The sequence below is a fragment of the Lontra canadensis genome, unplaced genomic scaffold, assembly GCF_010015895.1.
Source record: "Lontra canadensis isolate GAN:19392208 unplaced genomic scaffold, GSC_riverotter_1.0 scaffold33, whole genome shotgun sequence".
Classification (NCBI taxonomy): Eukaryota; Metazoa; Chordata; class Mammalia; order Carnivora; family Mustelidae; genus Lontra; species Lontra canadensis.
Window position 1 is genome coordinate 10,328,418 of NW_022631027.1, and position 12,325 is coordinate 10,340,742.

At 35.9% G+C, this 12,325-nt stretch overlaps 1 protein-coding gene across 1 annotated transcript in view; it reads right to left on the reverse strand.

Annotated features, from left to right (window-relative positions):
• The window catches only part of DPYD (dihydropyrimidine dehydrogenase), an 829,985-nt gene that overhangs the window by 16,830 nt on the left and 800,830 nt on the right, over nt 1-12,325 (reverse strand). Inside the window, exon 21 of the mRNA XM_032867196.1 lies at nt 6,137-6,280. Coding sequence (XP_032723087.1) covers nt 6,137-6,280 — 144 coding nt within the window. The remainder of the gene's footprint in view (nt 1-6,136; nt 6,281-12,325) is intronic.

Consider the following 12,325-nt stretch of genomic DNA (forward strand, 5'->3'; position numbering starts at 1 on the left):
GCCCCTTTGAATCAGTATTCTTGTTTATTTTGCTTTACAGTGAAATGTTCTGAGTATATCTGTTAATGTTAAGTCCATCTGACCCAATGTGTTATTCAAAGCCACTGTTTCCTTGTTGATTTTCCGCTTAGATAATCTGTCCATTGCTATAAGTGGAGTGTTTAAGTCCCCTATTATTGCTGTATTATTATCAATGAGTTTCTTTATGTTTGTTATTCATTGCTCTATATATTTGGGTGCTCCTATGTTGGGAGCATACATACTTACAAGACCTTCTTGGATACGCCTTTTTTTTTTTAAGTGATATACTGCTCTTCTTCATCTCTTGTTAACAGTCTTTGGTTTAAAATCTAGTTTGATATGAGTATGGCTACTCTGGCTTTCTTTTGACATTCATTTGCATGGTAAATATTTCTCCATCCCCTCACTCTCAATCTGCAGGTGTTTTTAGGTTTAAAATGAATCTCTTATAGGCATCATATAGATGGGTCTTATTTTTGTGTTTTGTTTTTTTTTAATCTATTCTGACACCCTATGTCTTTTGATTAGAGTATTTAGTCCATTTACATCCAGAGTAATTAATTACAGATATGCATTTAGTGCTATTTTATTGTTTTGTCACTGCTTCTGGAGATTTTGTCTGATCCTTTCTTGTCTTTGTCACTTTTGGTCTCTCCTTTCCACTCCAAGAATCCCCTTTAATATTTCTTGCAGGGGTGGTTTAGTTGTCATGAACTTCTTTAGTTTTTTGTTTGTCTGGGAAACTCTTTATCTCTCCTTCTTTTCTAAATAATAGCCTTACTAGATAGAGTAGGCATAGCTGCCGATTTTTCCCATTCAGCACATTGAATATGTCATGTCACTTTCTTCTGGTCTGTCAAGTTTCTGTGGAGAGATCTGCTGCTAACTTTGTCTTCCCTTATAACTTAGGAACTTCTTCTCTTCTGTCTTCCTACTTTTAAGATTTTTTTTTATTGCTATATTTTTCAAATTGAATTACAATATGTCTTGGTGTTGGTCTGCTTTTGTTGATTTTGATGGGTGCTCTCTGTGCCTCCTGGATCGAGACGTCTGTTTCTTCCCCCTGGTTAGCAAACTTTTCAGCCATTATTTCTTCAAATAAATTTTCTACCCCCTTTTCTCTCTCTTCTTTTTCTGGGACTCCTATAATACAAATCTTATTACATTCCATGGAGTCACTGAGTTCCCCAAGTTTATTCTCGTGTTCCATAATTATTCTTTCTCTCCTCTGTTCAGCTTCATTATTTTATCTTCTATATCACCTATTCATACACCTCTTTCTTCCATCTTTGTGTTCATTAAATTCAGTCTGTTTTAAATCTCAGTTATTGCATTTTTCATTTCTGATTTTTTTTTAACTCTTTTACCTCTGCAGTAAGGGTGTCCCTGAAGTCTTTCATTCTTTTCTCAAGCCCAGCAAGTATCTTTGTGATTTTTGCTTTAAATCTCCACCAGGCATATTATATCTGTTTCAACTAGGTCTCTGGCCATTACCTTCTCTAGTTGTTTCATTTGCGATGAATTCCTCCATCTTGGCATTTTGTCTAAGTCTCTGTCCTTTTCTCTGTGTTGGAAAAGCCCATTGTTTCCTGCTCCTGAGAGTAATGGCTTTATGAAGAAGAGGTCATATGGTGTCCAGGGCCTGGTGCTCCAGGAAGTGTCTCTGGTGTGTGCTGTGTGCACTCTGCTGCTGTGTTTTGGGGGCTCTATCCTTTAGGCCAGTCTTCTGCAGAGCCTTCCCTTGCCTGCAGTGGGCAGTGTTTGGTCCTTGGCCAGAGTTGGGGAGTTGTAACTAGATGTGCTCTGTTCTGCTTTTTTTTTTTTTTTAAAGATTTTATTTATTTATTTGACAGAGATCACAAGTAGGCAGAGAGGCAGGCAGAGAGAGAGGGAGGGAAGCAGGCTCCCTGCTGAGCAGAGAGCCCCATGCGGGGCTTGATCCCAGGACCCTGAGATCATGACCCAAGCCGAAGGCAGAGCCTTTAACCCACTGAGCCACCCAGGCACCCCTGTTCTGCTTGTTAAATGAGATCTGATACTATTTCCATTAGAACTGAAGCCTGGCAGAACTCTCTGTTTGGGTATGGATAGGAATTTCTGCTGGTCTTCTGGGGAAGGGGTCTACCATGCTGGGACTGAGGCAAACTTGACCATGGGCAAGATGGGCAGTACTGCCAGAGCACAGGGGTTTGGGACCTGGTACAAGCAGGGTAGGCAGCCAGCATTGGACCTGTGCTGTTTACTGCAGATAGTTCTGTGTTTATGCTAAGAGGGTGTGGAAGACCATGGCACCAGCCAGCTCCTTTGTCCTCAGAGAGGGGTCTCTGTGCTTGCTGCTCTCAGGGAAGCACTCTGAGGAAAGCAAATAGTCTCCCCCACTGTGTGTCCCAGGCATTTTTCAGGTCACTGTTTCCACACTGTCTGCCTCTGTGTTGTTTGCCTGCCTTCTCTCCGGGAGCAGCACAGTGCCCTCCAGGCTCTAATAAGTTACTTTTAAAAAGTTAATAATAAGTTCATATTATAAAATCCTATGAAACCATTATTTCGATATAAAAGTGATATATAAATTATTGTGAAGTTTTTATGTAGCAAATGTAAGAATATTCTATGTTTATTTTAATATATGATATTTAGATATAAAAAGGACTAGAATTTTATAAATCTAAGTTTTCATAGTGGTTGCATAAGATTATGGGTAATTTTTATACTAATCTTTGCACTTTTAACATTAGAAAAAAACAAAAGAAACTACGGAATGTTGGAGAGAAGAATTTAACTTTGCCCAGTAGTCTCATTTTACAGGTTTCTTACTTGATATTTTCCCCAAATCAATGATTAGTAGTACAACTGTGACAAAACCCATGTGTTAAAATTCCCTTATTAAATGTTCTTGTATTCCATGTTGATGTCTTCGTTTTCCATGGCCTATCTCTAGATCTATTTCATACACTTTCTAGAATGGATCCAAATTTTTGTAGCTCCTATTATGAGTCAATCTTTTGAATCTCTTTAGCCAGCAATTCCCAATTTCATTTCCATCCCCATTCTATCACTGATTACTATGAAACTTGGTTAAATTATTTAATCTTCACTTTTCCTTAGTCTTCTCATCTGGAAAATGAATATAGAGATAGTACCTATCCCAGGTTGTGAAGATCACATGAGATAAAACATGGATAGCACTCAGAACAGCAGAGGCACATTAGAGGTACTCGTTACCATGTATTTCCATGGGTGCTTCCAGGAGATGAACTTTCTTTCCTACTCTGGTAAGAATGTGAATAAACATGGGTCTATTAGAGGAGAACTGATCTAATGAAAAATGCAATCATATGGGGCACCTGGGTGGCTCAGTGGGTTAAAGCCTCTGCCTTCGGCTCGGGTCATGATCTCAGGGTCCTGGGATCAAGCCCCGCATGGGGCTCTCTGCTCAGCAGGGAGCCTGCTTCCATCTCTTTCTCTATCTGCCTGCCTCTCTGCCTACTTGTGATCTCTGTCTGTCAAATAAATAAATAAAATCTTAAAAAAAATGCAATCATACATGCACACACATACATCATGGATCTAGAAATCAGGAGTCATCTGAAACTGGGGTTCTCTGTGGAGACAGGAATAGATCTCTATATTTTCTTTCTTCCTCTAAAACATATGCTCCCCCCACTCTATAGAAAGCCTTATAGAAGCAAGATAAAGTGAGCAGTCATTGTTTTAATAAATGCAACTCCTCATTTTCCATAGACATAGTTGCATTTATAACTATTATTGCACTAATAATTAAAATTTGTACTTATAACTATTTATAAGTGAAAATGCTAATCCCAAGAAAACAAATAAACAAACAAAAAACAGTCAAACAAACAAAAAATTCAACCCACAATTACCAGCTACCATTACTTTTTTTTTTTTTTAAGATTTTATTTATAGCAGTCCTTTAGTATATCAGCACTATTATTGTTTTTGATGCTGGGAAGATGGTATCTACAATGTCTTGAGGTTTATGCAATATAACACCAGGGATACTTTAATTTGGATAACCTCAAATGAGGAGGCTGAGGAGAGGAATGTAAGTTTGCATTGTTTTTAAAGACTTTCTCTCCTTCCTTTCTTTTCTTTTCTTTCTCTTTTCTCTTTTCCTTTCTTTCTTCTTCTTTCTTTCTTTCTTTCTGGGAGAGGGAGAGGGAGAAGGACAAGCAGACTCCTAGCTAAATGCAGAGCCTGATGCAGGGCTCAGTCCCACAAACCTGAGATCATGATCTAAGCCAAGATCAAGAGTCGGATACTTAACTGACTCAGCCGCTCAGGCATCCCTAATTTGCACTATTTTTAATAAGACTTATCCATCATTGATACTTTAAAAAAATGTTTACTTACTTTCCTGACCTCATGTTTCTTTGGTTTATTTAATTCTGCTGAGTTTGATATTTTACTTGGATTAGTGACTGACCAGCTTGAATTCAACTCTAGTAGGCTTTTTCTTTGTTCTGTTTTTGTCTTGCTTCTAGGTTATCAATATATTCCCTGAAGGAACAGAAGGCCAGAAAAGGTCAAAATGTTTTTATAATCACCTTGCACTTTTCTTTCAAATATAAATAATGTCTTTCTTTCTATTTTTTACATGTAAGGAAAAGATGAGATCTTACATTTAATTCAAGTTAATTTAGAAGAGACACAGAAGTGGGACAATGCTACTTAACCTCAAATGATATAATAATTATAGCCAAACACAGGGCTTGTGAAGAGCTGAAGGTTCTGGTCTTCTCTTTATCATCAGTGTCTATTTCATTCTTCTGGTAACAAATAATGCTGGGAAGATGGTATTGGGGGCTATTATGCTGTTAAAAGCCCCAAGTGTTCACATTATCTGGAATTATGGTATTGAAATACTGGTAGAATTTGTGTTCAACCACTTCTATATTTCCTTTCAGAGGTCTGTATCACTTAAATTTTGCAACAGCAAGTGTAAACCCCACTGTTTTTGACATAGGACACATCTTTTTTTCTCTCACAGGCAGAGGGAATGTTTGAGGTTCTAGTTCCCAGTTGACAGCTAAAGATGAATTTCTGGGAGGTTCCCCTGAGAGGTCTTAAGAGCAGATTTTCAGCTGATGCTTCAAACAGAAAATGGAAATGCAGGAGTAGATTGTCATTAAATAGGGAAGAATAAGTTTCAGTAACTGAAACCACATTAAGTGATGGTGATTTCAGGGAGAATGGAGTTCTATAAGTCCTATAACACCTCCCTTTTCTCTCATTAAGACAATTCCATTTTGGGGAAGGTGGGCAGGAAGGAGGTAGGTGTGGTTATGACAGGGCAACCCAAGGATCTTTGTAGTGATGGAAGTCTTGTATCTCAAATATGGTGGTAGAAAAAAACCTACATGTGTGGTGGGATTGCACAGAAGTAAACACACGTTTGCACATATACAGACATGTGCACAAAAATAAAAAAATTAAAAATCTGAATAAGATCAGTAGATTGTATCGGTGTCATTATTCTGGTTGTGATATTTGGAAGAAGTTACACTGGGGAAACTGAGTAAAGGGTTCACAAGACCTTTCTGTATTATTTCTTAACTGTATGTGAATCTGCCACTCTTTCAAAATAAAAAATGCAAGAAAAAAAATCAAGAAATATAACACACCCACCATTCCATCTTCATGATAATTCTTGCTATTACCTAGCAAATAGTCTCCTGATTCCCCAATTCATAAGACTTTCCAGAGACTCAATCAGACAAAGTTTGTTCAAATTGATACTGCTGCATATTAATCATTTAGTTGTATTATATGACTAACATATCTCTTGGATTTAATTGTATATGAATATAACTTTAAAATGACTATGAGAAGACAAAGAATTCATCTTAATATTTCCTGGCCCATTTAATATATACAGAAATTTCCAAGGAACACATACTTGACTATATTTTAAAAAGTATAAAATATGCAAATAAAAGAGGCTAACCCCTATCACCATAGACAGATTTTTTTAACTTTTATTATATTTTTAAACAAAATAAATTATATACTTACCCAGCAAATAAATAGTTAAGCTATATTGAGTTATATTGTATATTTACACAGCAATATAGTATATACATAACTTAATTTTTACCTTGATGGTAGGTATAGGCTTTTTGGGGATAAAATGTTTTCTCTCAAATGGTGGCAAAGCTGCATTTTGTTCTTTCTGTCTAATCTTGTTCTCTGCTATGATTTCCTTGCGCTGCTCAAGATAAGGTCCAAAACTTGGTAGTTTCTAAAAGGTAAATGCACAAATAAGAAAGCGTGTTAGCTCACAGAAGAGAAAAATGTGGGGATATTAATACATAAGTATTATCAATAAACAAATGTGTTTTGAAATTGTTCTTATATACTGTAACAATGTCTTCATTTATTTGAGACTCACTAGGTATCAGATTCCATTAATTGTTAAAAAGAACTAAAGAGTGCAATACCTTTATCAAATATATACATATTAAATATACAGACATTAGGAGAAGGAGAGAAGTGAGTTGGGGGAAATCAGAGAGGGAGACAAACCATGAGAGACTGTGAATACTGAGAAACAAACAGGGTTTTGGAGGGAAAGGGGATGGGGCTTGGATGAGCCTGGTGGTGGGTTTTAAGGAGGGCCCATACTGCATGGAACACTGGGTGTGGTGCATAAACAATGAATCTTGGAACACTGAAAAAAAATAAAATTTAAAAAAATACACAGATGTTAATTAAATACATTTCTAAATGGAATAAAGTTCACAATGGTAAACTAACTCCATTCACTTAAAACAGTAGCTATTAGACCATTTGTTTGGTTCATATAGACAGAAGGTAAAACCTATTGATGCTTTTTTTCCTCTTCATCAGGTTTTTAGCACAATATAGACACAGCCATAGTCCCTGACAAATGCTTTTGTCAATAGCAAAGGTACTTTGCCGAAGTTCTAATCTGTATCTCTATTTTATTGTGTTCAAATTCTTACTACATCTCTTTAAAGACTGTAACTAATGTTGATTGCAATTTACTGGAGTAGCTGAAAAACAAAATGGTAAAAATATTGATTTCTCCATACAGAAAATAAATTTTATTTTGCATGAAGGAGGCAAAAATAGAAACGAAAAGCAGAGGAAATATCACAGTGCTTAAACAAACTCCATCAGTATTCAAAATCACATCATGGAGCTTTAAATCTCAAGGTTATTCAACTGTACTTTACAAAGTTCATTTAGAAAGATACCTGGGTGTAATGGAAAAATGCTAAGTGGTTTCAAGTTAACACGAATATGCCCTCATACTATTCATTATCCCACAATTATTCCCTCTTCACTTTTGTCCTTCTCCTCTTCTAGAACCTTTGATCTTCACTTTTACTGACACATGAAGCTGGTGATAAACACCACTAAATTCCAAATGTTCTGTGTCCGCCTATAACCTGGAATTGCTAGGTCTCCTTTCTGAGACTGCAGAAACACCCTTTCTTCTCTCTCTCCTACAAAATAAAGCCCACTTATCTAGCTTATAGAGGCTTGGAAAACTACAGCACTCCAAGGTCATCCTGATCTCTGACCTAGCAAATACTTCGGTGAAAAATCACACTTGTTTTGAAACACTGGCCTCCACCTGCCAGGTTGCATAACATCCCAGGAAAATGAGTTCTCTGGTCCTTTAGAGATGTTAGCAGGGTAGGTAAGTGAAACTTAACCCATGCTCCAATTCAGCCAAACTGTCACTGAAAATTTATATTAGCAGAACATATTTATGTGGAAATATCTAAGATTGTTACTTCCATTCTCAATTTACTATAATTATGTCAGGAAGTTGAGCTAATGGAAGCAATGTTATGAATGCCAAATTATTAATATACAATTAAACTAGAACTATATACATCATTCCTATACCTCAATGCTTTCCTAAATTACAATATGTAATGATTTCAGTAATATGAAATAATATGATGAAGGGACAGAATATATTGTATCTATTTTACCATAAAATAAGTGGTGCTGTCTTGTCAGAAAACATCAAATCAATGAGTATAAAACAGATCCTCAACATTTATCACATAGGCAAGCCCTTTTAATGTAGAAAAGATAATGCTTGTTTGAAATGTCCTCTTACTAAGTAACTTTTTCTTGGGGCAGATGAGGGTGTTAGGGATTATATGTGATGTCAAGGTTCAGATAACATGGGGTTCAGATAACATCTCATAAGTTGGTAAACGCATGTCCATATGACATCACTCTTGTCAGAGTATCACTCTTTCCACACTTCGCTTCTATACCAAGGGCACTAAATCCTAAACTTATATTCCTGAAGATTATCAAAAACCATTAAATGTTGAAACAATTGACCTCTGGCTCTAGCAGATTCCTCATGGTGGCAAGCTCAATGAAACGCAGAACCATTATCCTGATTCCCTGAGTCTTACCGACTCAACACTCTGATTCCATCTTAGAGTACTATAAATGTTATTCAAAAGAAATCATTCCTGGAACTTTTTGATCTATCTTCTTTTAAATCTAAACCAGAGGAGACTTTTTTCCCCATTTAGAATATTCTTTATCCAAAGGGAAATAAAATAATTAAGTTTAAATTGTGATATTTTCAAATAGTTCTGGTGATTATAATAATAATAATATCAATAATAATAATAATATTTGAAAATCCCTTGGTGCTGAACAGAACACAGCCTGAGTAAACATCTACCATCCTGATATTTTCTGTAGTTTTTTTTGGGTTTTTTTTTGGCAGTGATTGACCACATTTGCGTTATTTAAATTATATTGCCTTTCTATGGCTAACAGAGCTATGACTATACTGTGATAATCTTTTCTAATTAGTCCTAAGGAGGAGTTCTCAATTTAACAAAAAGATTCCTATAGGATTTTCTTTGTGTGTTAGTTAGAGCAGTCAATGGAAAAGAAGGAAATCTCTTGCCAATTTTTTTTCTTTAAATCGAAAGCAACTCACACGATACCAGTGACTGCCCTCCCCAACCTTCCACCATTCATCTCCAAGTCAAATAGGCTCATTTGTGTGTAGTTTCTCACTGCTATATGGAGGTCCCAGAGACCAGGTGTAGTGCCAACTTCCAAAACATCAAGGCTGCCATAGATTCTGCTTTCTGCAAATTAGTATAAGAAAGTTTAGTGCTTTTTAAGAAATTACTTTGTTACAGAGAAGCCTGGGTGGCACAGCTGGTTAAGCAACAGTCTTGATTTTGGCTCAGGTCAAGATTTCAGGGTTGGGGTCTGGAGATCGAGCCCCATGCATCTGATTCTCTACTCAGTGTAGTTTGTTTGAGATGCTCTCTCTCCCTCTCCCTCTGCTTCTTTCCCTGCTCATGCTGTCTCTGTCTCCCTCTAAAGTAAATAAATAAAATCTGTTTAAAAATTCCTTTGGTACGTATTAAGAGGGCTCTACCATATCTGAGTTCTGAATATTTTAAAAGTTAAGTTTTCCAAAAATACAAAAGATCAATTCTCTCCTGCACCAGACGACCACCTTTACACACACTACACTTGGCCACACGTTTGTGTTCTGATCTTGCCAAAAAACAAACAAAACAAACAAACAAAAAGCAAAATAAAACTGAGAATGAGTGAAGACGAATGCATAGTTGGCTGGTGTCTATGTGTGCAATCAGTGATGATTAATAAAGCATTTAGTTCAAATCTCTGCCTGAACATATAGTTAATTGATTTCCTGTTGCAGGAGGAGAAGCAGCAGAGCCTGACAGAGCCAGCAGCAGGAGCTTTTCCTCTTCATTCATTATTTTCTTACAGAAAAAGTTGTAGCCAGCGGTAACACAAAGCAAGGGGTTTTGAGCGTCATGCTATATTTCGTAAACAAAGAAAAAAGTTCTTTACGACTATCAAAAGCTGCTTTGTAACTGATGAACTCAACAAAGCTCTGAAATGGTATGATTTTTGTTTCAATACGTTCTCCAGGGATTCATCATTGATGAATTTGTTCTCACCAGAAAAGCTAAATCCTGCTCATTTAAAGATAACAGTATCTCACACTAAAACTGTCTCTATCCAGATATAAAAAGCATTACATTGCCGATAGAAAAGTGACAACATAATGAATCAACAATGATATCTTAAGCCAGCAAAGCTTTAAGGTAAAGCAGTCTATTTGGATTATAATTTATTCATGGATCAATCTAAAGGTAATTGAGCATATTATGAAGTAGAAAAGCATTCTTGTTTCTAATAGAAGCAGGTACTGGTATCTTCCAGTTTAAATTGCATAATTTTTATGAGAATGGCAGCAAGTTGGCTAATAGCAATGGTGTACAGTGCTATAATGGATCAACTCTATTTTCCTAATCATACTACCTTATCTGATTGGAAACAATAACAACAAGAAAAGTAATTACTTGATAGTCAAATGGTAATAAGTTAAAAGAGGATTTCAGGTTTATACTGAGTGTATTCTACATACATAGGTACACACATACATATATAAAATCACACATATACACTAAGTACAATATATATTTATATATATATATATATCACACTCAATATAAACCTGAAATCCAAATATATATATATATATATAATTGTGTGTGCATGTGTGTGTATAATATACTTGTGCATGTGTATATGTATAAATATATACACTGACAAAGAAATAAGTTCAAGGGTATATGTCTCACAACTATCCAAGAATTGCTTTTTTTTTTTTTAACAAATCCAAGAATTGCCTTTTTTTACAAAAGTCCACATGACTTAGTTACACTATTTGTATTCTGCCATTTATTCAACAAATACAGTATCAAACACTAGCTCTGGATCAGAAACTGTCCTGTACTACATTAAAGGTTAAATAAATTCCATATGATATGTGTACATTTAACACTGTTACACATTTTCTAAGTATCCCTTGCCATACATTAAGGGTACTATCAGATTGAATTATATATTAAATATTTCTGGTTATTGCAGTTGTCTAAAGGAATGATAAACCATACTTCTTGGAAAACTGTTTGATCTCAATTAAATGACCATTAATTGGAGATTAAAAATGAAGAAAATAAAAGAGGTACTCTTTAAAAAAAAAAAAACAACTCAGGAAGGCAATGGAATACTTTTTAGATACTCAAAATATACAGTTTGGACCCCAATGGCTGGGAACATGGGTTCTCTGAGTGTGTTTCTAGCATACCTTAATTTCAACCACTGTGTGCTCAGCATGACATATGTAAGGAAAACAGAGGTGAGAAGTCTCAATTCTGTTCTGTCCAAATTCAGTTACTTTTCTTCTTCCTTTCTCTGAATTATTAGAGTAGTCAACTGCTTACATTTGATCCTGATTTTTATTTCAAAATCCATTTTAGCATGGCTTAGATTCAGAAACTCAGATTTTTCCTATGAGTAACTGACATGTAACGCTTAATCACTGACATAACAGTAAGCAGTTTTTCATGATATTACCAAATTTGGACAGTGGAAAACAGTAAAAGACAAAAAGGAAAGGACCATCTACATATTTCATAATACTACATGGTGCCTAGTGGTATAAATGGGAACAAAGGAGTCGGACATGCAAAATACCTGAAATTAATGAAATACAACTATTAGTTGAATCTGACAAATTGAAGAGTACAACTTTTGATAAACTATCTAATGTCTGAGTCAGTCAAAAGCAATGACAGTTCGTGCTTCTCAGTGACAGCAGAAAGCCAACATTTGCATAGCAGTTAGGGTACTGATTTAGAAGTAAAATTTGCATTAAAATCACAGTTTTACACTCATTAGCTGTGTGACTATGAGCCAATTACTTAACCATTCTGCTACTAATTTTCCTTATCAATGAAATGAGAATGACAGTATCTAACACACGATGTTGATATAAGCATTAAATGGAATAATATTTGTAAAGTGCATGCCTGCCAATTTATTCCCATAAGCCTTAACTGCTTATATTGCATTGTGTACCATGCTCCATATTTCCATGTTGGCTATTACATCCCCTTTGCTAGGCAAGCCCCTGTCAGTCTTTTTCATCTGGTACATGCCCATTTGGCATTGTAGTCTCAGCTTGGTTTTCATAGCATCTAAGTAATCTTCTTAACTGGCTCCCCTCCCCACAGTGTTAGGGCCCCTCACAGTGCTCCAGAGCACACCTTAACTCCTGCACCCGCCGCACTGCCTTCCCCTGGTAGTCTATGCCTCCACGGTCCCTGCTTGAGGTCCTAGAGAGTTACTTTTTGATCCAGCAGATACTAGGTATACAAGATGTTTTTGAAGCTTAACAAATGAATGAATGAATATCTTGAATGTATTTTAAAAA